Source organism: Brassica rapa, chromosome A03, assembly GCF_000309985.2.
Source record: "Brassica rapa cultivar Chiifu-401-42 chromosome A03, CAAS_Brap_v3.01, whole genome shotgun sequence".
Classification (NCBI taxonomy): domain Eukaryota; kingdom Viridiplantae; phylum Streptophyta; class Magnoliopsida; order Brassicales; family Brassicaceae; genus Brassica; species Brassica rapa.
In genome coordinates this window covers 16,887,394-16,915,324 of record NC_024797.2, presented here as the reverse complement: position 1 = coordinate 16,915,324, position 27,931 = coordinate 16,887,394, and the positions used below count along the sequence as shown (strand labels likewise).

The 27,931-nt window shown below is 38.1% G+C and overlaps 7 protein-coding genes across 11 annotated transcripts; 2 read left to right on the top strand and 5 right to left on the bottom strand.

Moving 5' to 3' along the window:
* The first annotated feature begins 364 nt into the window (after window positions 1-364).
* LOC103859333 (ubiquitin-conjugating enzyme E2 11) lies at window positions 365-2,012 on the top strand. The gene is made up of 5 exons (XM_009136845.3): window positions 365-605; window positions 684-774; window positions 1,241-1,368; window positions 1,462-1,566; window positions 1,651-2,012. The coding sequence occupies exons 2-5, from the start codon at window positions 705-707 to the stop codon at window positions 1,792-1,794; spliced, it is 447 nt and encodes a 148-aa protein (XP_009135093.1). The 5' UTR covers window positions 365-605; window positions 684-704; the 3' UTR covers window positions 1,795-2,012.
* Window positions 2,013-2,249: 237 nt separating this feature from the next.
* On the top strand, window positions 2,250-3,658 carry LOC103859332 (thioredoxin H9). Of its 2 annotated transcripts, XM_033288126.1 has the most exons (5): window positions 2,344-2,642; window positions 2,752-2,824; window positions 2,928-3,047; window positions 3,120-3,242; window positions 3,337-3,658. In XM_033288126.1, exons 2-5 carry the CDS (start codon window positions 2,804-2,806, stop codon window positions 3,493-3,495), a joined length of 423 nt encoding a protein of 140 aa, XP_033144017.1. In that variant the 5' UTR covers window positions 2,344-2,642; window positions 2,752-2,803; the 3' UTR covers window positions 3,496-3,658. The 2 variants fall into 2 exon arrangements, with proteins under 2 accessions (XP_009135091.1, XP_033144017.1); XM_009136843.2 differs by having other exon boundaries at window positions 2,250-2,642; window positions 2,750-2,824; window positions 2,928-3,242.
* A 533-nt stretch (window positions 3,659-4,191) lies between these two features.
* Window positions 4,192-4,848, bottom strand: LOC103859330 (non-specific lipid-transfer protein 6). The gene is made up of 2 exons (XM_009136842.3): window positions 4,454-4,848; window positions 4,192-4,378 (listed from the first exon to the last, which is right to left on the bottom strand). Exons 1-2 carry the CDS (start codon window positions 4,789-4,791, stop codon window positions 4,369-4,371), a joined length of 348 nt encoding a protein of 115 aa, XP_009135090.1. The 5' UTR covers window positions 4,792-4,848; the 3' UTR covers window positions 4,192-4,368.
* A 592-nt stretch (window positions 4,849-5,440) lies between these two features.
* Window positions 5,441-11,749, bottom strand: LOC103859329. Of its 3 annotated transcripts, XR_631230.3 has the most exons (26): window positions 11,339-11,659; window positions 11,175-11,246; window positions 11,041-11,084; window positions 10,845-10,956; window positions 10,692-10,763; window positions 10,545-10,607; window positions 10,334-10,411; window positions 10,131-10,223; window positions 9,906-10,025; window positions 9,700-9,783; window positions 9,271-9,480; window positions 9,127-9,174; window positions 8,552-8,788; window positions 8,314-8,420; window positions 7,850-8,094; window positions 7,486-7,554; window positions 7,317-7,381; window positions 7,046-7,215; window positions 6,887-6,965; window positions 6,567-6,810; window positions 6,447-6,492; window positions 6,266-6,374; window positions 6,143-6,205; window positions 5,938-6,041; window positions 5,761-5,829; window positions 5,441-5,687 (listed from the first exon to the last, which is right to left on the bottom strand). XR_631230.3 is itself a non-coding variant. In XM_009136840.3 (25 exons), the coding sequence occupies exons 1-24, from the start codon at window positions 11,657-11,659 to the stop codon at window positions 5,964-5,966; spliced, it is 2,829 nt and encodes a 942-aa protein (XP_009135088.1). In that variant the 5' UTR covers window positions 11,660-11,749; the 3' UTR covers window positions 5,614-5,829; window positions 5,938-5,963. The 3 variants fall into 3 exon arrangements, 2 of the variants coding, with proteins under 2 accessions (XP_009135088.1, XP_009135089.1); XM_009136840.3 differs by having other exon boundaries at window positions 5,614-5,829; window positions 11,339-11,749; XM_009136841.3 differs by having other exon boundaries at window positions 5,614-5,829; window positions 11,034-11,084; window positions 11,339-11,582.
* Window positions 11,750-12,981: 1,232 nt separating this feature from the next.
* LOC108871166 (F-box/kelch-repeat protein At4g39550) lies at window positions 12,982-14,561 on the bottom strand. Its single transcript, XM_033288124.1, has one exon. The coding sequence runs from the start codon at window positions 14,197-14,199 to the stop codon at window positions 13,528-13,530; it is 672 nt and encodes a 223-aa protein (XP_033144015.1). The 5' UTR covers window positions 14,200-14,561; the 3' UTR covers window positions 12,982-13,527.
* A 290-nt stretch (window positions 14,562-14,851) lies between these two features.
* On the bottom strand, window positions 14,852-22,669 carry LOC103859328 (regulatory-associated protein of TOR 1). Its single transcript, XM_009136839.3, has 22 exons — window positions 22,364-22,669; window positions 21,911-22,013; window positions 21,738-21,820; window positions 21,498-21,656; window positions 21,292-21,408; window positions 21,022-21,179; window positions 20,673-20,827; window positions 20,429-20,573; window positions 20,164-20,344; window positions 19,877-19,960; window positions 19,674-19,784; window positions 18,986-19,339; window positions 18,731-18,914; window positions 17,762-18,328; window positions 17,347-17,658; window positions 17,134-17,260; window positions 16,748-16,872; window positions 16,504-16,649; window positions 16,300-16,401; window positions 15,915-16,000; window positions 15,727-15,808; window positions 14,852-15,557 (listed from the first exon to the last, which is right to left on the bottom strand). The coding sequence occupies exons 1-22, from the start codon at window positions 22,667-22,669 to the stop codon at window positions 15,219-15,221; spliced, it is 4,026 nt and encodes a 1,341-aa protein (XP_009135087.1). The 3' UTR covers window positions 14,852-15,218.
* Window positions 22,670-23,621: 952 nt separating this feature from the next.
* On the bottom strand, window positions 23,622-27,537 carry LOC103859327 (alanine--glyoxylate aminotransferase 2 homolog 3, mitochondrial). 2 transcript variants are annotated; one of them, XM_018657987.2, is made up of 10 exons: window positions 26,927-27,537; window positions 26,368-26,598; window positions 26,124-26,294; window positions 25,437-25,580; window positions 25,150-25,329; window positions 24,744-24,969; window positions 24,536-24,649; window positions 24,205-24,291; window positions 24,068-24,107; window positions 23,622-23,888 (listed from the first exon to the last, which is right to left on the bottom strand). In XM_018657987.2, exons 1-10 carry the CDS (start codon window positions 27,170-27,172, stop codon window positions 23,882-23,884), a joined length of 1,446 nt encoding a protein of 481 aa, XP_018513503.1. In that variant the 5' UTR covers window positions 27,173-27,537; the 3' UTR covers window positions 23,622-23,881. The 2 variants fall into 2 exon arrangements, with proteins under 2 accessions (XP_018513503.1, XP_009135086.1); XM_009136838.3 differs by lacking the exon at window positions 23,622-23,888 and having other exon boundaries at window positions 23,893-24,107; window positions 26,927-27,172.
* Between the last annotated feature and the right edge of the window lie 394 nt (window positions 27,538-27,931).

Sequence of the window (27,931 nt, the reverse complement as noted above, 5' to 3'; positions counted from 1 at the left end):
GAAAAAGAAATTTTAATTGTTGTTTTTTTTTTTAAAAAAAGAGAGAATTAAATATGTTGTTTTTCAGTGTTACTTCTGTATCATATTCTCATGAATGTCATAGACCAAACTCCTTCCCTTTCAGGGTCCCTTATTAAGCAAATATAGTAGTAGCATCTTATCCAACTTAAACTGTACTGTAAACTTTTGAGTAAATGAAATAAGCTTTTTTTTGTCGGCTCATTTTGCTATAAAATATTAAATGAAACTAAACTGTACTATAAAATATTAAATGAAATTAAACGGTAGTACTATACAACATTAAGTGAAATAAGTCAAAAAAAAAAAATTAGTGAAAAAGCTCATTTTGCAAGATAATTTTTAATATCCCCACTCGGTTGTTGCATAACTGGGCTCAAGGTTATGGGCTTCGTAATTTGAGCCGAATAAATAATCCGAGCCAAGTTGGGCTTTCTCGACGGAGCTTCTGACCGAATCAGAAGCTTCGAGTATTTATTATTCGATTTCTCTTTGCACGCTATTAGTAGAAGAAGGGAACCTCTCGGTTTCAGATCCAATTTCAACAACTTCGACTCCTCTAGGGTTTTCTGATCACTTGTTGTTCGGTTCGTAATCTCCGTCTTCTTCCCTTTTGCGATCTCGTTCCGTTAGCATCAATCGTGTCGGCTCGTTTCCTTGTGCAGGTTGTTTAGCGTGTCTGAGCCATGGCTTCGAAGAGGATTCTGAAAGAGCTCAAGGATTTGCAGAAGGATCCTCCTTCTAACTGCAGCGCTGGTAAAGATCGAAGCTTTCTCCTTACTTTTTTTCACTAAGCTAGATAAAAAAAAAATCAATACTTTGTTTCAATATCAAAGTTATGAGCTGTGATTTTGTTAGTCTCTTTGATTCGTCCTGCTTTGTTATATGAACTCATCATTCTATTATTTAGTTAACCAGTAATAAAAATCTTTACTTTGTTTCATCTATCAGAATTATGATTTTTAATTTTGGTGGTAAAGCTTTGATTTTTTTAGTCTCTTTGCTTGATTCTGGTTTGTTGTCTGTTATATGCACTCAACGTCTTCAAAGATTCCTTTGTTTCTCTTACAATCTTAAAGATTGATTATACAGTGACTTAGATTATTATTATTTTTTGTCTAGAGATTCCTTTTGTAGCTCCTACCAATAATAATATGTCTCTATTGATGTGGTATGAGGTCTGATTTGAGTTTTGTTGTAATTTTTTTTGTTTTGTGTGTAGGTCCCGTGGCTGAGGACATGTTCCATTGGCAAGCAACTATCATGGGACCTCCTGACAGTCCCTACGCAGGAGGAGTGTTTTTGGTTTCCATTCACTTTCCTCCGGATTATCCCTTCAAGCCACCAAAGGTTTCGTTTCTTCTTATCTGAATCATTATTTAAAGTTTATGGTGATTGGTGTGTGTATTAGCGATCTTAGCAATGTGTCTCTGATGTTTGTAGGTGTCTTTCAAGACAAGGGTATACCACCCAAACATCAACAGCAACGGAAGCATTTGTCTTGATATCCTGAAAGAACAGTGGAGCCCTGCTCTCACCATCTCCAAGGTTTTAAGCCTTTTGTATCTTTAGAAGACTCTTTCAGCTGGTTCTGTTTTGCTGATGTTTGTGATTATTGCTTGGTGGAATCAGGTTTTGCTGTCGATCTGCTCGTTGCTGACGGACCCGAACCCAGATGATCCGCTTGTGCCAGAGATTGCTCACATGTACAAGACGGATAAGTCCAAGTACGAGTCAACTGCACGAAGCTGGACACAGAAGTACGCCATGGGATGATGAATAATAAGAGACTCGGAAGTGGTGGGGTCGAAGACAAGCGAAGCATAACGTTTATCTCAGCATCCTAAAATATATATCAAAACATAAAAAAATGCATGTGTGTTGGCTTTTACTAAACGCTATTATGTGACATCATAATCCAGCAAAACTTATATGCTCGTACTCTTCTCTACTAATCATCTATTTGGGTTTTTTATTTTTTCTCTAATTATTAATTTTGGGTTTAATCATCTACCCATTTCTCATCCTATCTCTATCTTCTCTACAAATCCATTTGTTTTGATAATCTATTCTATTAAAACAGCAATTTGACATATTCATATAAATATGGTCTAACTATTTTAATACAATTATTAAAAAAAGTTATTAATTATTTAAAAAAATTAAATATAATTAAAAAACACAAATATAAATATTTTTCTAAAAATGTAAATTAAAAAGTACACCCTTAGAATTTAGTTAAGACCTTTAAATCTTTAATCATCGATTTTTTAACCACAGAGAACAAAATGTGTAGAGAAAAGGGTAAAACTGTAATTATGGAGAAGTGTAGGGGGCATTGGGTCTGACGGAGTCAAATCATAATGGGAGGAGGAAGAGCTTCATCTCCAATCAACGAGTAACGACTCCTCTAATTTGGTAGCGTCCCCGTTACGACGCCGTTCTTCCTTTGATTTTTTCATTCTCTCTCTCTCCTCGAAAACATCATTCTCTCTCTCTTTTCAGTTCTCTTCCTTCTCTCTCTCTCTTCGTTTTCTCTGTAAAAAATCTTCAACCTTTAGCCTCTCTGATCGCATCCAAAACTCCTAAAGGTCTCCGTTGTTACCGTTTCAGATTCTCGTGGGGTACGTTTGGAATCGCTTCACTCTTTTCAAATTTTCATTTTTTTTTGACGTTTTTTTTCCCCAAAATTCGATGAACTGAAAGTTTCCTCTCTTTCCTTTCATGACAGGGACTTGCAATAAAACAAAAAAAAAGAAATCGACTTTGTGTTTCAGACAATTCGATGGGAAGCTGTGTCTCTAAGGTACGACATGAACCCCTTTGTTTGTTTGTCTGTTTTTTTTTGCTTCTTGTCGCATGAATAAATTATTGATTTTTTTTTTGTTGTTTATTATGCGATGGTATAGGGCAAAGAAGACGATGATTCAATCCATAACGTTGATTTTTCCGGTGGCAACGTTCATCTCATCACAACTAAAGAAAGCTGGGATGAGAAACTAGCCGAAGCTGGCCGTGATGGCAAAATTGTAATTTTCTTAATATGGAGTGTTGTTTGTGTTTTTTCTAAATCTCATGAACCATCTTCTTCTCTTAAAAAGGTGATTGCAAACTTCAGCGCGACATGGTGTGGGCCTTGTAAGGTCGTGGCACCGTTCTTCATCGAGCTCTCAGAGAAACATCCTTCTATCATGTTCCTTCTTGTAGATGTTGATGAACTCAGCGTAAAGTCCCTTCACCATCTATCCATAGCTTCTCTTCTTTAAATGATCTTTCAATTAAATCTCAAATTTTTGTTTTATTTTGTGACGTGTGCAGGATTTTAGCTCATCATGGGACATAAAGGCAACACCAACCTTCTTCTTTCTTAAAAACGGTCAGCAAATAGGCAAGCTTGTTGGTGCTAACAAGCCTGAGCTACAGAAGAAGGTTACTTCCATCCTTGACTCTGTACCTGAGAGTCCACAACGGCCTTGAAAAGTAAATAGGCACCCTTGTGTTCCCTTCTTCTCGATGGAGAAGTGTTTGGAAAAAGTCTTTGTGTTCTGATCAATGGATGTAAAATATGCGAAAGATGTCATGAATCTTACCTCAGTATTATATTTTTGAAACGTCTCTACCTAAAGGTCAATGTTTGCTCTGGTTCTGGTTCAATAGTTTAATCGTTTGTTCTCCATCAAAACAATTCCTTCACTCTTACTAACAAAATCTCACAAAATCAAATATTAAATAGGTTTCATGTTTCAGACTCTTGCACGGTTGCACGTATATTCCTAACTAGATCGTTTAAAATAAGAACATTTAGAAAAAAAGTAAATCTAATAAATATGCTTAGAAAGTAACCAAAAGGGTTTTGACTAGCAGGGATTGTTCTGGGCATAACCAAATGAAACAGTGGCATAGGACCCCAAAAAAAAATTATTAAAAAATTGCATAGAAAAAAAGTATCTCAATTTTGTAAAAAAAAAAAGATTTAGAAAAAATCATTACTAAATTGTTTATGAATCTCATATTTTCAGGACTGCCCATGTCGACAAGCATAAAAAGAAACGCCATAAAAGTATTGAGTTTACGTCGTTTGACATTGCTGTGTATACGTTTACTTCATGTCCTGATTTTTTTACATGCTAGTTCAGTTCGCAGTGGAATTTTTTTAGCTCGTAACAAAACAAACATAACGAATGTTTTCATATTTGGTCGAAACTATAATCCATTTTGATAATTTTTATTAGAACCTTGAGGAACATAAAGGTGAAGATACATCACTGAACAACGTAGTTACTACTACCAAGCCATGTCCTAACTTCTCGTAGTAGTAGTAGTAGCTTCCTTTAGGATCTTCTGCTTATTTCAGTGGATACTGTAAAAGGAAGACATAAATGTTTGAGATTTTTCTTCATGTCCTAATAAATCATTTTACGGATGTGTTTTTTACCTGTTGCAGTTGGTGGAAGGGCTGATACTGAAAGGGAGATTAACACCACACTTAGCAGGCAAAGACAGAGCATTTTTAAGGTTGCTTGAAGAGTAAGAGGCTCCTCCAATAGCATTTTTGATGCAACGGCAGACGCTCTGACGATCCGCAGTGGTTTGAGCCTGACTGTTGAGCGTTCTGACACCGCTGCAGCAGTTAGTTGATGGGGAGTTTCCGCCTTGCATCACGTAGGAGAGGCAAGGGTAAAGATCACCAACCACGTTGTTGCAAGTCACGGCTGCTTCACCATGGTGAAAAGCAAGAACTAGGAACAAGGCTAGTAAGAAGAGAGATCTCATGTTTACTTTCTGTTTTTTTTTTCTGGTCTTGTGTTTGTGTACTTTGGTTAGAGAATTGAGAGGTTGTATATGTAGATGGGAAGAGTTTGGTCGTTGGTGGTTGAGGAGTGATTGCAAGGTTAAGAATTAGTTGTGGATGAATTTAATGTCTACCTTCAACCCATTAAGAATTTAAGATCCAACCCTCCTGATTCAGTTGCTTTGTATCTAGCAATTTTAAATAAATATATTTTGTGGATATTGTGTTATTACTACACTGTAGTTGTGAAACTCAAGACCGATAGTAAAAACAGCAACAAAAAAAAAAACTTTTCTCCAAATCCATGTTTGTAATAAAAATGATTAGCAACAAATCTGTGAAAGAAAATTCATAAGTAACCGATTGTTAAATCTTGAATTTAATTCAAAGAACATAAAAACAAACTGAGAGCTTCATAATGTTTAGTATGTAATGTTTTTGGTCAGCTTGAAATGTTAATATGATCATCACCGGCACTTAGCCTCACCAGCCAGTTAAAAATGTTAGATTCATATAGTATGTATTCCACCATTTCGCAAAATTTATTCGAAGAAAAATTATCATGCAATTTTCGTTTTGCAGATATTTATTTTATTTTTCTTTTCACAGCTTGGTTAATTTTTCTGTGAGTTCACGATTAATCGATATTTACCAATCAGACCAGAACTGATCGTGTATAAATTCGGGTACGGAGTAGAATGTCTAAATATGTCATTAAACAACGAAAGTGTTTGACTGATATTGGGCGGTGGATTTTGATGGTCTGAGTTAGATCACAGTGCATTAAAACTCCAGAGAAAGAGTGTGGGGCTTCGTACGTTGTTGTCGTTAGAAGTAATTAAAGATAGCACAAAGATGATGGTCCTCCTTCCGTGAGCTGTGTGGGGCGAATTAAATGATTTGATAAGGAAAAGCCGTTTTGTTTGGTTTACAACAACACTATCTATTACCTTACATAGTGGTCCCAAACCTCCTAAGGCCCTAGCCATGTTCGATTCAACCGAATCTTTAATCAAAACCTGATTCAGAAGAAATTGTACCATTACATTAGTTCTGATTCAGCCTTCTACAAAACTTGTATGTTGTATATATAAATAATCAAGTAGACAAAACAATGTATTTTTTACCTCTATGGAAATTCAAACTGAGTCACTCAGACTCTCTGTGTAGCAAGATGGAGCAATTTGCGAAAGAACTGAGGAGGGTAGATTGGTGGCTGCTCTGCTAATGCCTATAAAGTTTCCAATCACAAAACAAAAACGTATCAATGTATCATGATAGTTTTTATCAAATACAGGCTTGAAGACATGTATGAATGTAAAAAAATTTCACCTGTTGGATTAATACAGTGGAAGGAGTCATTCCAGGAACTGTGTTCACCTCTATAACCAGCACCTGCACAACTTAATTTGTGAGAAACCAGAAATATGATTTTGGATTGAAATATTAGAGTACCTCTCCTGTTTCAACGTGCACAAAAGCATCGATCCGTGAAAACCCCTCTAACCCAAGAGTTTCCGCAATCAGCTCGATGCCTTGTTTGCATCTTTCCAAAGCGTCCTTACTGAAAAACCACACAAGTCATCAGATTTATAAATATTTTAGCTTTATTAAAAAGTAAAGTTTTGTAACAAACCTCATGATTGTTGGTGGAGGTGGAGTCAGGTTTATGCCAGTGCCGCCTAATAAAGAGATATATTAGACTAATACTTTCATGAAAATGCATGATATAGCAAAGAAAGACGAGTAAGAGTACCTTGGAACTTCTCCTCGAGTGATAATATATCACCACTTTCCTTTACAGTAAGACTAGGATTCAGTGAACGCATTGACCCACGCTTTCCGATTACTCCCACGGTTATCTCTACCCACCGCCTGGTACCTTTCCAAGAGAGCTGCTGTTTGGCTTTGGATGAAACTATTATTTCATCAGTTTCAACAAATGGTTCGAAAATCAAGAACTCGGGAGTAGTGTTTGGCATCTCAATCATTCCATGTGTCTACAAAAAAGTGGAGATAGCTATTACCAGTGAAGGCCTTAAGGTTTGTACCAATAGAATGACTATTTGTTTTTACCTTAGACAAAGTGTTTGGAGGAATCCTTGGTAGACAATCTTTTAAAGCTTGTACATATACAGCAAGGTCTTCAGCGGAACTGTACAATATCCAAACGGTTCAAAATTAAAAATTAGAATCTTGAAAATGAGTGTCAAAAGGCTTTTGGATATGGATTACCATAATCTTGCAACACCAGTAGAGCATCCATCCCTTGCTGGTTTAACACAGAATGTCATACACCGAAGCTTGGTGATCAATTCATCCCAGATGTTTGAGATGGTCTCATGTATTATATCATCTGTTCTCTTCACATCTTTGCTTATGGTATGAACTCCAACCTCTGAAAGCTGAGAAACCCAAAAGAAATGTAATTTGTTTTACTAAACTGAATACTACTCGCGTATTTCAGTATATTTTCTTGAAGAGATATATTGACGTGTAACCGTACATGACTAAGAGCCTGTGATGTCATAACCTTGTCCATGCAAGTTCTTGAAGCTAGTACGCCTGGACCTTTAATTAAGCACGGAAGAGGATATATAAAACAACCAGGTGAACACATTTCATGTGGACAATTGAAGAGAAACACTATTGATGTACCATAAGTTACAACGAACCTGTGTAAGCAACTCCTTCATCATCCAGTAAGGCCTGCAGAGTACCATCTTCCCCAATTCCTCCATGCACTGTCACATTGCATTTGAAAATTATAATTTCAAAAAGACTGAATATAAAGATGTAGCGACTAAAGGTGAGTCAATACAGAATAAACTCATTGTCTTAACAGAGAAGTGCTTCCGGAGGGTATCAACATTGCTTCAACAAAAGTGTATCACCCTCCTCAAATTTTGTTTTTGTTCTTGCTATTTGGCCAGTAGGCCTTATTATTTAATTTGTTGATAGCTTTTTGCTCATTCTATTATATTTGCTAATGTTAATACATAGTAAGAGACACTGCAGTCTCTCGGTTTTAACACTGACCTGCAATGAATACGGTTGCTTGAGCTTCCTTGGCAAGTTTGATCCACTCTCTCAACGAAAATTTCATTGGCAGTTCGTCTGTTATATCAAACCCTCCAAACCAGCTTTGATTCTTCAAACCATCCATAAGATCCTCCATCACTTGCTTTTGCAGCATAGACGTAAACAGAGCCCTATCAGGCTCGATTGCTTCCAAGCACTCCGCAAGTATTTCCTCAGCAGTGTGCCTTAACACAACAGAGTACCTGAGAAGAAATAAAATCACTGGTGATGTAAAAGGATAAGGCATTAACTTGAGGACAGTTAAAATAGTTTCATGAATGCATGTGAATTGCCATTATGTGTCGTTCCACTCCGTATAAGCACATCAATGCAGTATTGTGTTTGAGGTCAACGTTGTTGTATCTATCTGTAGACAACTACTGTAAATCTTATTTCTACTTGGAATCCGAGAATATACTTACGGTAATAACCAGACTTCTCTGTTGTCCAAATCAGATTCGGTTTTGTCCGGAAATGCACCAGATGAGTTGCTAAGTGATGGGGAAAGCAAGCAGGGAGTTACTTTGAGCTGCAAAAAAAAACCAAGATCACCAGTCAGGGAAAATGTTTTTGTGCCTGCGGTTTAGCTTATAGATACAGGTTAACGACACTGCCAACTGGGATTGATAATAACATAATGGTGCATTGTTTTCAACTTACATCAGCAAATCTTTGCAGATTCATCCAGACATTTGTTCCACTCATGACAGAGACCTGCCGCTCTGAAGTGTCTCCTCCAAATATTACAAACACTTTCTTGACGTCCCGGGAGGATTCCAGGGTTGTTGAACCTCGAAGCAAATGACTAGACTCATAATTATACCAAGTAAGATGGGGAAGCCTTGAGCTAGCTCGGTGGAGGATGGTTCGCAAAATGTTTGAATGAGAAAACCCAACCTGAATTTCAAGAACCAATTATCTAAATAGAATCCAGTCATGTATGCTAATACAAACAAATGACCTGAATACTTGAATAACCTGACCTAGACATGCATGGGAGAGGGAAGGAATGGATAAACAATACATTACAGCTTAAATATTTAGGAAGATAAAAATGACTGCGATAATCATGTTGTTTTTTATCAGCCTTTGACTGTACTTTGGAGTTTGGAAGAAATAGGGTACTATCACAAACGTTTCACAAAATGACTGAGAAGACAGGTTTAACAAGAGTAGGGGACAGTTGGAAGTATATCGTTAACATAATCACCAATGTTACACCTATCTTAGATTACCTTAGAAGCCTGCTGGAAGAGAAAGCTATTTTGCTCCATGCCACTTATCTGTAAATGTACCCGAGTGCTACTTATTAGAACAATGCAGTGTACAAATAGTGGCTCGGGGTACATTCTAAGGCCAAAAATATGCAATAGGCTAACCAGATTGATGTCTGTGAATATAATATTCCCTGACTTGCGTCCTCTAGACGTTTCATTTGAAGCTGATGATATATTTGAAGTGGGAGCCAAATACCATCCATCAATGCGAGCAAAGTCGCGAAGACCTAGTTTTTGAAATAGAAGAGATGCCTCTTCACGGATACTTTTGATTACATGGATAGGGAAACGAGGTGGAGTGTGATAGGTGACCTGTTTATTTTTAATACACACATTGTGAGAGGAAATTAAGCTACTAAAATTTGGAACTCAACATGCTGAGAAACCACGTATATACAGCTAAGAAAATAAATGTTTGGCTTTTGGAAATACACAATTAAGACTTTAAGAGCACGGAGGAAATCAATGTGTTCCAGACGCGCCTTTCATGTAGGGTAATGAAAATTGCAAAAACTGTGTTTCTTTCAGTACCTGTTGTGTCGGCAAATACTTCCTCCGATAGTCGAAGATCGCATCTTCCTCCGGATCACCGCTGCCATGGAACTGAAGTTGCACCTGACCAGATAAACATTTGGATACGTAACATGATTAACATGATTCATGTAAAAGGGGTAAAAAAACATCTGGCACAAGCTCTGAACCCGTGAAACTCAGAGAACAGCTGAAAATGTGATAACCTCAGAGGGCAACAGCACAACAGGATGGGAATCAGAACCAGAACCCACATCCAGGACGATGGCAGTGAACTCATGTCCATTTTCAATAAACACCTCAACAACAACCCTATCATCAATTCCCTGTAAGAAAACAGAAGAAAATAAACAAACTGGCCGTAAAGATATCCCAGAAATAAATATATTTTATTTCTTTCACTTCCAAGTTACTATCAAAACAACGGATACCTCTAGAATAAGTTCAACAGCTTTCTTGATTGAATCCTTTACGCCAAAAGCAACCTTGACACCAATGCTTGACCCTGCTCTAGCTGGTTTTACCTTAAACAGACAGCCGTGTAGAGAAGAAGTAAAAACAAATGAAAAGGAAATTGATTCTTTGGGGAACATTCTCTATCTATGATCAGTATGAGAAATAGCCTGATGCTTACCACCACTTTTCCCACATCAAGATCCAGCCGGTTATCTGTAAACCATTGTGCTATTTCACTTTCGTCTACTCCAGTTCCCTGTTAATAAGCAAAGATATCACTAGCTATAAATACGAGTACAATTGTCTATGCATACTACGGTAGAAACGGAATGCAGATAAAGAGACAATACACTACCTGCACCAAATAGAAAGAGACAAATATACGCTACCTGCACCAAGTAGTTTGGTACTGACATGAACCCATGTTTTTTAAGCTCCAAAGAAGCTTCATACTGGAATCAGTTCACTGAAAAGAGTCAGAACTATACTACTCAAGCTGCAGATGAATATCTGTTGCTCAAAATCTTACTATTAACCTTGTCAAAGGCTCGACGGCATTCACTGGATCCGGTCCCAACAAACGGAATGTTGTGACTCTCCAACAGCTCCTGCATAGTATTAATCAAATTTGTTAAGGTTTCTATAACATTTTAAGTACTTCCAGCAGAAAATAAACTTATATAAAGGACCTGAATGCCCCCATCTTCACCAAATCGACCATGAATAACAGGGAAGACAATGTCCACAGCGGAAACAAGATGCTCGGCCAAGTCTGATAACGAAGAGAACCCCTGTGCAAGACTACACAGCACGAAACAAACATTGTTTGGATACTAATTGTATTCCCATGACAAGAGTCTCAAAGAAACCTTATGTACCTCTCACCTCTCGAGCTTAAAATCAAAATCTGCGGGAGTGTTCGAGTACAGCTGAAATTCATTTTCACAAGAAGACGGAATCAAATGATAGAATACAGCAGAAATTTATGGAAGTGTGTCTAAACAAGGTAGCAGCAAAACCTGAGCGGAGGAAATTGCGAAGGATTTGAGATGAGCATCTATGTAATAGCAGCTCACGCTTACACCGTTCCCCTGATGATTGATGACAATCGAAACGATAAGGTGATTTGATAGAAAAATCTAAAATCAGCGGGAAACGATTTTCAAAATTTAGAGAGGATAACCTGAATGTGATCGAGAACTGATCGAGCTGAGTTGAGAGAAATCCCGCGCTCCGCCGACGGTCCTCCGCAAATGAGTCCAACTCTCAGATTCTTCTTGCTCTTCTCCTCCTCCTCCTCCTCCTCGAAGAGAACCGACTTCGCGACGGTTCGTTTAGCTCTGGAGGAGGCAAGGCGTCTCTTCGTACTCAAAACCCTGCTTGCACTACTCTCGCTCTTCTGATTCAGATTCAGTGTCTTCGCTGATAATCGAGCAACATCATCGTCTCCTCTTCGTATGCCGTTACTCATCCACAAGCTGACGCCGATCGCCATGGACGCCATCTCGAAAGAGATTTTATTATTATTATTATTTTAAAAGGAAGCTTTGGTTTCGAAACGAAAGCATTCGTTCCAGTTTGCTACACGGGGCTGGGTTTTTTTTAATGAATTTGTAAAGGTTGAGGGATTTTTTAGATGCTTTTAAAAGTTCAGGGGTATTTACGATAATTTTCCCCGTAAACCAATAAGCAACCGTTGACGCGAACCAACTTCTGGCGTGCCCCAAATATTAAATGCCAAATCTCCTATAGATTCCTAGAGTCTCCTATACCCTTATTTCATAATTCTTTTTTTAATCATAATCTAAACTTCCAAATTAAATCCTTTCGGGTCATCAAAACTAAACCCTAACTCCCCTATGGATTAGTGAACCCATGGGCAAATATTTAAATTCTATACTTTTCCAAATTCAAAAAAAAATATTTTAAAATCGTTTTAATCATATTTTGATGATTTTTTCGAAAATATAGAAAAAAACGTTTTTGGATTTTTTAAATATTTTTATCAAATTCTATAAATCAAATAAAAAATATTAACGTTTTCATTTTAATTTTATAATTTTTCGTTTGACATATAAAATTAAAAGAATAAAAGGGTCTTTTTGAAATTATGTTATGAGATATAGAGGTATGAGAGGATTTGTCTCCGTTGACGCCAATGAAAAAATATCGTCACTCTCACTCGTTAGGACATGTAAAAATGGGCCTAAAGCCCACTTACATAAACGGGTCTAGTATAAAGTGCCAGCCCATGATCTGCTTATATACTATTCATTAAATAAAATTGTACCCGTTTAAACCTATTTATTGATAAAAACAATTTAAGAAAAATTCTATAAATAAAAAATAAAATCTATAATTAAATAATTTGTGAAGATGATTGTAATTTTATAGCAAATATTATACTACTCCAAATTGAAGATATTTTACAAGATGTTTATAATGTAATAATTTTTATATAATTGATATATATATTCTGAAACAAAATATTGGTATTCTAGTTGTGTTCAGGAAATATTAATTTTTTTCTAATTTTTATCATGATATGATGATTTAATATTGGAAAATTATTTGCTAATATTAATTTTTATTTTATTATGTTTACTAGTTTAATTTCCTAAAACCAAAAACATAATCAAAATAAATAAATTAGTTATTTTAGAAATAAATGATTCATATTTTATTGATCATGGAAAAAAAATGAAGAAATTTTAAGTGTGCTTAATTTGGTTCAAGAAAAAAGCTTAACAATAAAAAAAAACATCAAAATTGATTTAAAATTAAAAGACAACCAAGTACATTCGTCATAGTTGCATGCATAAACCACACACGTTCACAAAAGTTCAGTCATCAGTCATCACACAGTAACACCAAGAACCTTCACTACATGACATCCTGCAGGGACCGTAAGCACATGATCAAACCACTCAACTTTTCCCCAAATTTCACAACCACCGTTGCGCCTTTCAAGTGAAATCTCCCCACACCAAATCACCTTCTTATGCGAGAAACGACTATAAAAAGACAGGTTTTGGCTCACCAAAACCGCCATCTTTCCTCCATGATCAGCCAATCTAACACTTGATTCACTAGTGAGCTCGGGAAGTCCTACCAACCCCTCCAACTCTCTCCACCTTCCTATATATGCCTTCGCGTCGTACCATCTGAACTATCTCTCCCCCCCCCCCCCCAAGCAGAGTACAGGACGTTGTCTATTTCGCAGTAAGCAGATCAATCCATCCCTTGATCTGATTCTGACCACGTCCCATCTAACTTTCTTAAAATCGTAAATAACCACCTCTTTGTTACTCGCCACTACGAGGAACTTTCCGTCAATAGATTCGTTGTAGAATCCGTCTTTTAGTCCAATGGTTACAGGATCCCAAGTTTGAGTTTCTGTGTCGAACACGTGTAACGACTTCTGCTTCTTTTTTTTTTTTTTAAAGGGCTTTTATGTAACGAGTTCTTGCAATCTCTCGAACGACCTATTACATATATCTTTTCATCAACGACGCTAGCAGAAAGTGAATAGAGATCATCACGCATGCTTGGACCCTCGCTCCATGTGTGAGACCGGCAATTTAGTATCGAGACCGGTCCGCTATTAATGTTGTAGATATTAGGACCAACCGACACGAGACCTGTAAAGGACGCACGAGGAGAATTTAGTATTGGGACTTTAGCCAAAACATACTCACTTGATGATGATGATGACTTGGTTTGGTCAGGTTTCCGGCATAGGGTGTACCAGGTAGGACCCAGGTCGGAAAAGAATTGTATGCACACGTAAAGACAACATTCTGTGTGGTCCGAGAGTGAACGTACCTTGTAAAGCTCCGGTGAAGTAAGGAGAGATCGAAAGCTTTTGGAGACGAGGGAGAGAGATGGATAGTACAACGTTGAGATGCGGGCGAAGCAGCTCAATAGGAAATCATCCGGGAGTGACGGATTCGGCGACGGCTCCTTCTTCTTCTTCTTACTAGTTCTCTTTTCCGGGGACGACATTGACGGGATCAAAGCAGAATATAGCAGCTGATCATACATCTGTATCTATTATACTTCTTATCCAAGAAAGAACAAAGATTTATATATAGAGAATAAAACAGACAGGATGTCGGTTTTTGTATTCCCTTCCGCTCTTGTTACAAGTCCTAACGAGATGAAAACCAATGGTTGGTTTGTCTATGAATTTCCATTTTTTTTACTTTAGTATCAAAACTTTCCATTATTTTTACTTTGATAAACTGAATTTATTTTGTTTTTACTGTAGTTGAAAAAAAAAATCAAAGTCCTGTGTTTGCTTGGTTTCAAAGATTTCGATAAACCAAAATGATAATTCAAATTTTTTACATATAGAGCTACCAAAAACATTTTTTAAGTGGGTTACCAAAATATCTCTTATTTAGATCATAAATGTGACCAAGAATGAGAGCACCCCCATTCCATGGACGGAGTTGCTCTCGTTCCACAATTGATAACAATCTGCTCCATCTACCATGTCATGCAGGATAAAGAAAGGAAGATATAGTTGCATTTTGTGGTTAGACCTTTCAATGATCGCTTCAAATAAAATGGACAAATGGCATACACCAAACGTTGATGAATAGCGTGAAAACGCGAAGTGATTTGCCTATTTCCGAACTCCAACTTGATTAAACAAACACACAACTTTTCAATATACTAATCCTTCTAATAATATCACGAAAGCAAACTTTTTTTTTCCACAATTACTTTTTAACATTTTGAAACAAATTGTGAAACGGAAAAGACTTTTAAGATTTTAACAGAAAGGAAAGAAAGCACACACCCAATGAAACATGCTAAATAAAAAACAAATTACGAAACAGTGAAACTATTTACAGATACCATTTACTTGAGTTGGCATAGGAAGAGATAGAGAACTTATTTGGAGAAGCCTCCTCCTTCATCAGTTGTTAACTTAGATCTCCTTTCTAAACTTCAACGGAGGCTAACGAATAACTATAAACCACTTTACCCCCGACCAGGACTGGACCTTTCTTTATCACAAGAGCGATGCAACATTTTGACTTACGGTGTGCGACTCACCTTGCTTGTGAGTTGTCATGGGTGTATACAGAGACGAATGAGTCCGCAGCTCCAGCTGCAAGCAGAACCTGGTACGGATGAAAAGCGAGGCAGCTCACTGAACCGATCTTCTGTGCCATGAAGGACGGGTAGTAGCGGATTATCCCTAGTTGTTCTCCCTGAAGGCTAAACACTTTAATCAGCTGTTTTGCAGATCCGCTCGCGATGATTGGAGCGTGTCTGTGAACAGCTAAGGCCGTGAGTGAACCCCTGTGTGCATCAATCGTCAGGTATGTGTCCTTTGTTGTTCTGAGGTCAAGGAACTGTATGTCACCGGCCTGTGATGCACTCACCACCTGAAAATAAAAAGACCAGATATCGTAACCCTTCAAAATGGAAACCAAACGTTCAACTCAGAGCGGAACCAAAATTTATTTTTAAAACCAAACTGTAAAATTACTCTATCATAGAGTCTCAAAAAGGGTGTGAAAGCTGAGAGTTCAGAGAAAAGTTTTGGCTTCCAACCTTTGCGAGATCAAGCCCAGGCTGAAAACTGAGTCCAACCACTCTTTCAACTTTCTGATGAGGCCGAGTCGCACAGACAAGCCTTCAATAGGAAAAATTATATCAAATGATGTATTCAGTTATTTTTGTATAATGGAGGAGTTCTTGTGTAAATTTGCAGTTCAGGAATAAACTATAAAGCAACTTACGGTTCAGGTGACCGAATATCATAGAGTCTCAAAGATCCATCAGCGAAACCAGCAGCAAGTTGACCCCCGTGCACTTGAGAAGCCGACTACAAAGACAACATTAAGTAAGCAAAATTCCCACGTTTTATACACATAGACTATACAGATGTATTTTTAGTTTCTTCCTGCTCATTTTAAGTTTGAACAACCAATGTCATTTGCTAAGAATCAACAAACCCACATAATGTCAGTTTTTAAATAATAATCAAAGATCAGCCAACAAACAATCAACAGGCAACCAATGAACTGTAATTAAATCCGTTTAATCGATCATAACCGACCGGTAACAAATCATGACACTCTAGAATGTTTCTATGTTATAGATAAGAAGGTCATGTAGACTTACAAGTGCTGTAACTCCGCACTCTGACTCAGAGGGAATAGATCTGAGAAGCTGTTCTTTCTCCAGGTCCCAAAGTGCGACTGTTGACACCTCCCCAGAAGCATACTGTTAAATACCAGAATTCATAAATAACATAAACAGGTTTTCATAACTTCAAGGCTTCAATCAAATGAAACACAGCAAAGCTTGAAAAAAGTAATTACAAACCAGGTAGCCAGACTGTTGTTGCCAGTCCACAACAGCGTTCAAGTCACGTGCACTGGGCTTGTGGCCCTGAATTGAAGAAAACCCCGTAACAAGCTTTTGTTTACCCTTCGTTGCATAGTTTTTCCATATTCGGACCGAGCCATCACCTACCCATATTTCCAGAAGATCGTGTAAACATAAGTACCATTTCTCAGCAGCTATAATCAATCAATTCGCAAACAGTGGCAAGAGTTATGAATATTACATGATGCAACAAGTAGAAAAGAGTCGTCAAGTTCATTGATGAGGCAGAGCTTTGAAATTCCTTTGTCAGGAAAATCATGATTGTCAAAGCCATTGAGAAGAGTTGCTTCCTCATAGTTCCAGACTCTGAGAGGAAAATACAGTCAAGTACTTAGTGGCGTAGATGCATCTCAATAAAATAAACTAAAAAGTCACGAAGAAGATCAAACTTTAAGAACAGTTTTAAAGGGAAGCTTTTCTAAATGATTATGCTAGACAGAGAGATCTAATCAATTAGATCTAGCTTCAAAAGCGAACACCTTTTGTTTTGAGGTAACTAGACAGTACTCTGGCTAATAGGTAAACCTGAACGCAAGAAACTGATATAAGATGCAGATTTTAGCTTACCTGATCCGTTCATTCTCATCCGCAGCAACTACAATAGGAGAGAAAGGGTGAAGGAGAGCTGTCTTTGTTCCCGTTTCAAACCTCGTATCCCAGTTGGCAATAGGATTATTGCTGAGCTTGCTAATAGCTGGTCAAGGTAAAAATATTGTAGTTAAGTTCAAGTGAGTAGTGCAGGTATAGAACAAACCAGAGATAAAAAGACAAACTATTTACAGGAGTGCTGGCATTTTGCAATATGCTCGAGTGCGAATTTTTCTTTCTCTTCTCTTTTGGTAACTATCTCTTGACTAGCATCCGTCCCACCAAGAAGCGGTTTAGAAAAGTGGCCACAGCTCCAGCTGTAGATAGTTGATAATGGGAGCAAACTCCTTTCAGATCCACTGACGCCTAAAGGCGGATCAGCCAATCCTGAGTCTGGTGAACCCAACAGATGAGGTTTGAACTCTAGCGAACAAACTCTCCTCAGTAGATAGTTTGTTCTAGGAGGGCTGACCGGAGGAGTCCTAAAACTTAAGGGCAGATTACCTGTCGTCAACAACAGTGCAAGATCAAATTTACAAACACTCAATAAAGGACAATTTCCTGAATTAAGCACAACTTTCAGAAATTTCACTCCATGAACAGCTACCTGCATGCATATCAAACCATGAGGATGAACGAGCTAGGCCAGTAAGAGGAGTGTTAGATGTCGTTGCGGCTTCCCCTAGTCGGCCAGTGGGCTTCGAGGATTTCGCAACAACTTGTTCGATTCCAATGATAGAAAGCACACGCCGCCCGAGACTTGCAATACGTGGAGATGGGTCTCTAGCTAAGGCAAACATAGCTCGAATGCACTGCGAATAAACAGCATTGTCCAATAGTCTTTGGTGATGGCCAGCTCCATTGCTGACACTGTCAAGCATGATTCCAGAATCAGAATGTAACGAAGAATCATCAGATAATGGAGATCCATTCATCAGCCCAGCCGAGCCAAGAGGGCTGCTTGAGATCTTGGCCTCACGAGCCACTGGTTGGCTATCAGTGCTAGCTCTAGTCAGAGGACTCATGTGTAAAGAAACAAGTTTTGCATTCCCAGCATCATGGAGTTTAGCTATTGAAGGGAGCGAAGTAAGCAAAGAACTTGACTGAGGCTTGCAATATGAAGATGCGGCTGACTTTAGGTGCTGTTTGTGGCCGAAGGCAAAACGTGCAAGACCTGTAGAAACATTAACAAGAGATAAGACTTGGGGATCAAATAGGAAAGAAATAAAAGTAAGCAAGCTCGCTTCAAGATGTACATGCAGAATGAAAAAGACATTGGAAATTGCACAAAATTATATATGAACTTTCTAAGCGAAGAACAATATGGTTTCGAGGTTGTATTGAGTTAGAAACTATCAGGCTCTCTAGCTAACGCAACAAAAAAATTAGATGCCTATGTAAATTGGAGTTATTCAAATTCAGTAAAAGGTAAATCAATAAATAAAAGGTAGGAGAGACGTATCTAATTTAAAATAATCTCATTAGGTTAGAATATTTTAGCTTTGAAGTTAAATAACTATTTAGGTACCCATAGTCCAAAGATCATGAATGTTCAAGAGTTGCATGCTTTGCGTACCTACAGCAACCTCTGCCCGGACAAGTGGACTCCCATCTGAGACAACATCTAAGAGACTTTTAATGATAGCTTCTTCTGCTCTAATCTTTTCATCATCATCAAATTCATCGTCCACAACACTTTTACTAGAGTCAAACCCAATATCAACTAAGGTACCCAGGGCAAAAACAGCAGCAGCCCTTACCTGCAAGGGATTGTTATGGTCAGCAACTACACTACTAAAAGAAGGATAATATGAAGAAATCTAGGCTTCACCTCAGGTTGGGGCTCGGAAACCAGAGGTGCCAATTTTTGAAAAGCATTTGCCTCCCTGCCCATTATTTGGGCCTCCATAAAATCTTCCCACAACTTTCCAAGACAAAGACAAAGCCATTGTAAAAACAATGGTTCTGGCTGTGGATCACTTGGTATCGATGCTTCAAGGTGCCCCAGACAAACACCAATCAAATTTGCTTCAAGACATGCTTCCTGGCCTCGTCGGTGTCCGTCCACTATGACAGCCAGAACAAAAGCAGCCATAGCTCGTTGTTCTGGAAATGCACCCGAACTATCTAGAAATCTTATGAAGTATGTATGCCCCCCATCCTTCACAAGGTCAATTTGACATGACTGAAACAAAGAGAAACCAGTCAATGTTAATAATTCAAAGACTGAGACGAGAAGGCTTAAGCAGCACGAAAGTGCGGTGGCCGGAGATTAATTTGATGTCCATAGATATGATATTAATTATATAATATTCAGAATATATTAGATGGTAGATTTGTGCCATTTAGCATTCATCTCAAAATAACGAGATGGAAAACATAAGAGTTCCATTAAAGTCACTCTCAATAGATGCACAAGAAGATAGTCACCATAGGAACTAGCCCAAATTTGTAAAACAACAAGCAGATGCATGAAAAACTACCATCGTTAGCTCATGGAACACAAAAGACGAAATTACCTTATCAAGTGCCAGAATTTTTGTCCATATGAAAACAAGGATCTGTCTTAGCTCATTTGTTGTTGTTTGCAGAAGCTTCAGCACATATGGGAATATTCCAACAGACAAAGCCTAGAAGAATATTCAATTCAAGTTAAAGACATATAACCTGAAGAAACTATGTGTAAGCCAAAGGGAAAGGGGGTTCAAGTTTAAAGCAATACCAGATCCACGGCCCATGAACCCATATCAAGAAATCTTCCAAGAAGTACAAGAGCACGAAACCGATGGCATTGGCTAAGTAACACCTGAAGAAAACCAGAGTCTATAAATACGCTACGAAAGAAATATGCAAACAGTTCTATGATGGAACCTCCAGAAGGGAGCCAAATAATATTCCTTTAAGTAAAATCCACACGAAACCCCATGCGAAAATGATAAATAAATATGGTTTTCTCTCCCTCGCAGACGAAAATATAAATAGAAATGAATATAGAAATTTAGGTTGCACCTGAAGAACAATAGGCAATTGCTCCGGTGGCTTCTTATGCTCAGATCCATGATCAAGCCACACCTCAAAAGCTGTTAATTGCTCAGTAAAAAATGGACTTGGCTGGAACTCTGCGTTTGGGTCCAGAACAAGTTGGGGAAGGTGCGAAAGGCAGATTTCAGCAGCCATATCCCATGCATCCCTGAAAAGCATGCAACAACTAGCTGAGAGAAATCAAGACACATAACATTTTATCTAACAGAAAAATAGGGATCTTCTTGAATACCACATATGATGTTGATGCGTAGGAGGTAGCATAGGGTGAGATATTGGATTACAATTTGCGGACCGCATTATTCTCTCAGCAAGTAAGAAATTTCGGAAAAGGCTAGCGACCAACAAATCCTGTCTGAATAATCTCTGGAAAAGTTCTGCAGGGTAAAAGTAACATTCATGAGGAATACAGAAATGCAAACAAGTCATTAAGAGATTTGGCGCTAATACATCATGTGAAAAGTTTGGAGCAATACCATGAGGAAGCACATTCCATGCAATTGTATCCGTCACTGCTGTGAAGATCCAATTCAACTCCCCTAACAATGTCTTACGGTCATTTTGGCGGCCGGGAATTCTGTCAATAAGTGATTCATCGATTATTTCTTTTAGAAGAGAACGCCTGCAGAACCTGCAATGGAACGCTTCTTGTAAGAATTGCAGGTAAACTGAACTAGCAATTCTAAACGGGCATAAATCAAACCGCAAAAAAAATGCTAACTAAGATTATATAAAGTAGCTTGATGGAACTACAAGAACGTACTGTAGGAGGAAAACATGACATCTGAGTACGCAAAAACAATCAGAGGTGAATATAGGACTTACCATTTTAACGCCATTTTAATGGGTGTCGTGAGGCAAGCAGTAAAAACATCAGCTGGAAATTCAACGCTCTGAGGAAGTGTCTCATGTACGTCACAAGCAGCAAGTAGAATACAATCCCTTGTGGATCCAGAGGAACCAGACGAACCCCAATCATGAAGCTGTCAAAAGGAACAAATGAATTTCATCAATTTATGGAACGCCCATTGCAGAATCAAGTCTTAAACTTGACAGAAGGATGTGTAACTTGAGGAAAGTGGTTATTTCCTTTACCTCAGCAAACGCATTAAGAATCATCCTAGCAGCAGAGCAGTCAAAAACATAGATGGACGGTGTCTTCAACCAGGAATCAAGATCACTGATTGGCAATGGAATGTACTGCGTATAACTCTGCTCAAATACAGGATCAGTCAGGACGCGGTAAAAGAGGAAAAGGAAGAAGAACATCGTAGATAACAGAAAAGCTAGCAAGACCAGACCTTGTTGAATACCCAAATTTCCCCATTAGCTGTAGGCTTTGGCACACCATGCCCATTATAATGGAATAGAACCCTCTCGGTCTTTGCATATTTCCGACAAGTCAAGCACAGCTTCCTGACTTCGTCTACCGTCGGATCTAACTGAACCTTATATCGAGCCTGAGAGAGATAACAATATAAACATGAAAAACGCAAATTAACAAAACAATAACGATAGGGTGCAGGGCAACAAATATTCACCCTTGGTTGCCATCTTTCATACTGAGTGCTCAAGTTTTGTCCAATAGTCTCGAGAGCTTTTGGCGGCGCCATGGAAAATGGGTCTGCCATCAAATAAAAGAGAATGAAAATTGATTGTAGCGACAACGACAAAGTATAGACACACAAAAGAAGGAGTGTAATAGGGGCTCAACCTATCCAAGCCTCGATTCTTGCACAAGGAGATATCTTTATAACATCCGGCGGATCAACAGTAATGTTTAAACACAGAACTAGAGCTACACATCCTGTTTTCATCTGCAAAGACAAAGAATAAAAGCCAGAAAACAACATGAGATTAGCAAGAAATCACCTAGCAAACATATCCAATAAATGCCTGATTCAGCTTATGCTGGGAAAAATTATATTTTTTTTCCAAGGAGACATTGGAACTCTAGTGAAAACGTGTATCATGTTGCCAATTTTTTAACTTTCCGTCTCCAAAATAAAAACTTCATCGGTTAACATCACCCAACCTAGTAGGTAAACAAAATAGCAGATTGTTTTACAAACATTCTAGAGAATGTAGTTGCCCTATGCTCCTCTTTCATCCTCAACTGCACTACGATCAATCCAAAATCTAAAACAAAGTCCCATCACAAACTTACTCGCTCTTTAAGCCGCCATTTAGGAGCCAACACAATCCCCTCGGAAGTCCCCAAGAGCGCAGACGCCTCGGACGCGTCGTGCCTAAGCTCCCGGAGGACGATAGTCTGCGGCAAGTACGCCATGCTGGTAGCGGAGGCTCGCTCCGCCGTACCATTTCCGTAGATACTACTCGTAGCATCGGAATCTTTCCTCCGCGAGGAATCACCTTGACTGGAGGAGACACAGTCGTCGTCGTAGCGGTGACTGGAGGCCAGAGAAACTGAGGATTGCGAGAACCGAGATACCATTAAGTCTCCCAATGCCATCCAAATCGGAGAACACACCAGAGAAGAATCAAACACCCCAAATCCCTCAAAATCGAATCGCTCGGCCCTAGAGTTATTGTCACGATTGGGGCGAGGATCGGAGATCGATTAGAATCGAATCAATCAACAAAGCCGCTGAACCAGCGGCGCGAGAGCAGAGAATCCAGCTCGGGGGGAGAAAAACAAACCAGATGGATAGAGAAGCGGTGGTGGAAACCCTAGGAATCTAGAGGAAGATGTGGAACGATGGCGGCGATTGAGACGGAGGCGGAGGCGCGTATAACAGTGGTGGTGGTGGTGGTGGTGGCGGCAGAAGAAGAGAGAAAGTGAGGATGCGATTTAGTCAGAGAGAGGAACAAAGGGAAAGTCATCAAACACGCATTGCGTTTTTGTTTCCACTTCTCTTTTTTACCCCTCTTGAGTTAATAACAATATTATTAATACGAGATCCGAATGTATTAACTACTATGAAGCAATTGTAAATTTAATCAGATTCTCTGGTTAAAATCATAAATGCAACCTACACTTGGGTTTTCTCAGTTAATTAAGATCTATATCCAAATTGAAAAAAGAGAAATTTACGGTTTACTAGAGTTTCTATTGTGACTTGCATCAAGTTACAGAAAAGAAAGAGTAACAGAGGATAAAACGTGTGTATATTTTCATGAGCTCAGTGTGCCAGTCATTATGTGAGCTGTCTTCTCTTAATTAATCTATTTGAACCTTGACATTTTGACTGTTGTGTGTGTTTCTTTTACCGTGGTGACAGCATCGGCCAACTACTTATAAGTTGTAGCTTTGGAAAATGACCAAAAAGGCTAAGAGACTAGACTAGGCCGGGTCCATACCAGAGTACAAGCAAATGAATATCTCATCTAAAACATCACAATTTTATGCGATAATTTTTGTTGTCTTAAAAATAAGAGCACAAACTTTTATTCGAGCTTAGAACATTATGATTTTTTTTTTAAATGTATACAAATCAAAGTGAGAAAAGAAGAATTGGGTTGATGAGGAAGACACTGAGCATACTTAAAGAGCTCATCTTCACTTCACGCTGACAAGTCTAGCCTCAGCGATCACGACAGCTCTCTGGACATACGTCTCCTTCCTTCTCCACCGCAACGTCCATCGCCTCGCCCTTGATGACCAACCGTTTCACCTTTGCCCCACGGTTTCAGATTCTAATCATATAATATGTGCATATTATATTTATCCACTGGAAAAAAAAAACGAGACTTTTTTATTTATATGCTTCGTGATACATCTGGGTACTAAAAAGTAAAAACCAACGAAAGATCATAATTTCACTTTTTGTATTGTGTCATTTATATATGTTCACACACAACTACACAAGGTGAATGATTTTGAAAGATATTAGAAACGAGAGTAAATCACATCTTGGACAATGCGTGATCCATCACATCCACAAGGAAATCTACAAAATAAAAATTCGAGAAAACACTAGTTATATATAAATAACAAATAAGATATTTGAAGAAACTAATCTGAACATAAAAGTCTATGGAGCTAACCAGCGTCAGGCAGGGTGAAGCAGAGAGGAGGAGTGATTCTGAAGACGTTCCCATAGAACCCACCTTTACCCACCAACACTCCCATCTCTTTATATCAAAACATACATATTACAATCAATGCAAGTATATCAAAGTATAGGATGAGAGGATGAATTTGGTTTATAGCTCGGATCATTTGGTTTACAAGACCATCTCCGGTATAAATATTTAATATGGGAAGGAATTTACATTAGGTTCCAGTCATTTTCTTTACTATCAAAAAGCATTTTGATCATACTTATCTTTCTTTTAAAAAAAATCGGATTTGCTTTATTCATTGGATGCATCTAACCTTTCATTTGATCCATTAGATGAAGAGTCTCTGATTTAGCCGGAGTTTTTAAGTCACGGTCTGTCACAAACTCAACTCCTAGCATCAATCCTCTTCCTCTAACGTCTCCGATGACTAAACGCATAAGATCAAACATATAAAAAAATCAACAAACAAACAAAACAAATTATTTTAAAATATCTATGTTTTTATTTGGACAATAACTCACGTTCGTATTTGTCTTTGAGTTGTGTAAGTTTACGTGTAAGATGAGAGCCAACGAATAAAGCGTTCTCTTGGAGCTTCTCTTCCCGAATGACTCTAAGGACTGCATGTCCCGCGGCAGTGCACATTGGGTTTCCACCGAAAGTATTAAAATAAAACCGTCGGCTTAGAACGCCGGCGATCTCCGGTGTTGTCACCACCGCTCCAAGCGGGATGCCGTTCCCGATCCCCTGTAAATGTAGTCAACTTCAATTATAACTGATGATGGGAGGCTGAATCTGAGATTTATAGAACCATAAACATTTTTAAAATTAATCTTTTTTACAATTAAAATCATGCAAGTTATGAATAATAAATCTTTTTATTTTGGGAGCTACACCAAGCATGTTCAATCATGATGTGATGTAAACCTTGGCCATGGTGACAATGTCGGGGATAACACCATGGGATTGGAATCCCCAGAAATGGGTTCCGGTACGAGCGAAACCGGACTGAACTTCATCGGCGATGCAAACTCCTCCGGCTCTCCTCACGATGTCGTATGCCACCGGTAAGTATCCGGGAGCCAGCTCCACGATTCCTCCAACTCCCTGTTTCACCATTCCATGCACAAACATAGATTAATATACACACACGTATACGTGCTTCATTGCAATGCTATATGCATGTACAAAAAAAAACTAGGAATTAAACTCGCCTGGATAGATTCGCCGATGAAACCGGCGACTTGACCAGAAGTTCCGAATTGGATCAGGTCATGTACCTCCCTGGCGTACTTTTCACCGTCTGATCCGAATATTCCCCGGTAAGGATCTGGATTTATCGCGTGATGTACACCACTCTGTTACAAAGTTGATACCCAGGTTTAATATGTGTGTAGTTTAGTTTGATAGATAGATGTACTCAATCCTAATAGATTCAAACATCCATAGCTACCACTACCAGTAAACTATGATCATTTAATGTTTTGTACACCCTGATAAAAGTTGAAACTAAAACCAAACCCAAACCAAAAGGTTGACCAAAATATATAAAGACTTACATCAAACCAAAAATAAATCTACTGATCTACATCAAAACGCTTACTAAACCGATGCAAATGGATGTTCAAAAAGAATTTACAGATTTTAAAATATTCGTGTCTATGAATAAGTACCACACTCAAAGTCTAATTTATCTTTCTTTTTAAAAGCAAAAAAAAAAACCATTCATTTAAGTTTTATAATATGTTTCGATTCAGATTCCAATATATTTATTTCAATTTTAATACCTACAAATGAAAAAAAGAGTGAAACCAAACTACACTGAAATTGAAGCTACATGGTCTCCCTAGACTATTGATTAAGTTATCCTGTTATTTAAACAGAAATGATAAAAACAAAACCTGAACGACGTTGAATTTCCAGTTGGACTGAGCAGTGGCTCCCATTGTGGCAGCTGCGTTTCCATGGTAAGAGTTCCTAAGTGAAACCACATCGTTACATCCAGTGTACAGCCTAGCCATCATCATCGCCAACTCATTCGCCTCCGTACCAGAGTTTGTAAAAAACACAACCTATATAGTCATCGACCAACAAAACTTTTATTTAACATCTCAAAAGAGTATATATTTTTTTTTTATTATTAACCTTGAGATCTCCGGGGAGGGTGGAGACAAGAGCTTCAGCGAAATCAGAGATGGTGTGATTAAGGTAAAGGGTGGTGGAGTGTTGAATAAGCTTTAACTGTTTGATGACGGATTCAACTACTTCCGGGTGGCTATGGCCACATGAAACCGTCGCTATTCCTCCGAAGGCATCTAAATATCGCCGTCCCGTCTCGTCGAATACATATTGCTTCTTTCCCTCCACAATGTTTAACTGTTCATCATCAAACATATATACAAATTAGCATGGCCCGGCTCGTCCTAATTAAAACATTGACGGACCTACCGACTCATAAGTCATAGACATAGTCACTCAAAGAAAAATAATATATACTTCGTTTAGTTCTAACATGTATTATTATTTAACATATATTATTTTCTATGAATAAGTATTTGTTACGGTTATAAACCAATAGGAATTTAATAAAGGAGATTTTTTTTGAAAACATTTTTGTTTTAGAAACATATAGTATGTATATATACGCATATAAACAAACGGCGTCGTTTTAAAGGAAAAGAGAAAGGGTCTCTTTATTTTGTACTGGAGTATTGTAGAAGTGGAACAGAGCGGGGCTGAGGAACTCTCGCCGCTTGGCGATGATCTCTGCGGTGGAAGGACCGTCGTAAGGCGGCGGAGAATAACTGAACGGGGGTATTTTCGGAGCTTTTGTTTCGGTCTGGTGAACGGAGTTTGTTCTTTGAGCTACTACATGTGCGAAGCCATGACGTTGGAGAAATGAGTTTTCCCGTTTCAGTAATGTATTTACCGCCGTCGTCAACATCCGCATCTTTTCACCGCCGTTAAAACGTCCGGATATTTTATGAAAAGAGAAGAGATAGATAGAGCATGAGTTTTGGTGGAGTTGTTCAATTTAAAGGCGTAAATAATCTGTCAATTAGTAATTTCGAAAATTGCTATCAGCTGAAACGTATCCGTTTGTCTCACACTGTTTTAAGAAATGTGTCCACTAATGTTAATCATCCTAGTTTGATATTATAATGACGTACTTATATTATATAAGTATAATCTAAACTAAATTGAAACTCACTATAGTACACGAAAAATAATATACTTTAAAACTCCAGGAATTAATTAAGTAGTTGTTCCAACTTCTAATCATGGATAAGACGAGCAAGTAAAGACATTACTCTCAACCATACACATGAAGTCACGCGTTATATTTCTACAGGTAGGAGATAGTGATAGTCTAATCTGATACATGGTTCTATACAACGAATTTCGTACGTCTGAAACAAGATGCACAATACAATATATATACTTGACACATAAAATTTTAATGATATTAACAAACACAATTAAATTAGCATTGTATTGGTAGTCTAGCACTTTTCTTGTGTTCCGAGTTCAAACATTTTTTGGTACGAAGAGTCGTTGTTTAAAACGAAAATTTCTGAATGCTCTCTAGAACCGAGAATAATCATAATATTCTACTTTTAACAAACATAAATAAATCATAATATATATCAACATGTGCTGTTATGAAATTCTCTAATGTTCGTAACATAATCATTGTTTATAAACTCTA

Excerpts from the sequence above, each read along its gene's own strand:
- LOC103859333 (XM_009136845.3), top strand. The coding sequence starts at position 705 with ATGGCTTCGAAGAGGATTCTGAAAGAGCTCAAGGATTTGCAGAAGGAT. Across the intron at positions 775-1,240 it reads TCCTTCTAACTGCAGCGCTG|GTCCCGTGGCTGAGGACATG; the intron begins GTAAAGATCGAA and ends TTTTGTGTGTAG. Across the intron at positions 1,369-1,461 it reads ATCCCTTCAAGCCACCAAAG|GTGTCTTTCAAGACAAGGGT; the intron begins GTTTCGTTTCTT and ends TGATGTTTGTAG.
- LOC103859332 (XM_009136843.2), top strand. The coding sequence starts at position 2,804 with ATGGGAAGCTGTGTCTCTAAG. Across the intron at positions 2,825-2,927 it reads TGGGAAGCTGTGTCTCTAAG|GGCAAAGAAGACGATGATTC; the intron begins GTACGACATGAA and ends GCGATGGTATAG. Across the intron at positions 3,243-3,336 it reads TAGATGTTGATGAACTCAGC|GATTTTAGCTCATCATGGGA; the intron begins GTAAAGTCCCTT and ends TGACGTGTGCAG.
- LOC103859330 (XM_009136842.3), bottom strand. The coding sequence starts at position 4,791 with ATGAGATCTCTCTTCTTACTAGCCTTGTTCCTAGTTCTTGCTTTTCAC.
- LOC103859329 (XM_009136840.3), bottom strand. The coding sequence starts at position 11,659 with ATGGCGTCCATGGCGATCGGCGTCAGCTTGTGGATGAGTAACGGCATA. Across the intron at positions 8,789-9,126 it reads TCTTCCAGCAGGCTTCTAAG|GTTGGGTTTTCTCATTCAAA; the intron begins GTAATCTAAGAT and ends CTTGAAATTCAG. Across the intron at positions 8,095-8,313 it reads AGAGAAGTCTGGTTATTACC|GTACTCTGTTGTGTTAAGGC; the intron begins GTAAGTATATTC and ends ATTTCTTCTCAG.
- LOC108871166 (XM_033288124.1), bottom strand. The coding sequence starts at position 14,199 with ATGTATGATCAGCTGCTATATTCTGCTTTGATCCCGTCAATGTCGTCC.
- LOC103859328 (XM_009136839.3), bottom strand. The coding sequence starts at position 22,669 with ATGGCATTGGGAGACTTAATGGTATCTCGGTTCTCGCAATCCTCAGTT. Across the intron at positions 16,402-16,503 it reads AACAACAGTCTGGCTACCTG|TATGCTTCTGGGGAGGTGTC; the intron begins GTTTGTAATTAC and ends GGTATTTAACAG. Across the intron at positions 15,809-15,914 it reads GATATTCGGTCACCTGAACC|GCTTGTCTGTGCGACTCGGC; the intron begins GTAAGTTGCTTT and ends TTCCTATTGAAG.
- LOC103859327 (XM_018657987.2), bottom strand. The coding sequence starts at position 27,172 with ATGCGGATGTTGACGACGGCGGTAAATACATTACTGAAACGGGAAAAC. Across the intron at positions 24,970-25,149 it reads ACATTGTCACCATGGCCAAG|GGGATCGGGAACGGCATCCC; the intron begins GTTTACATCACA and ends CTACATTTACAG. Across the intron at positions 24,292-24,535 it reads TCTAATGGATCAAATGAAAG|AGATGGGAGTGTTGGTGGGT; the intron begins GTTAGATGCATC and ends TTTGATATAAAG.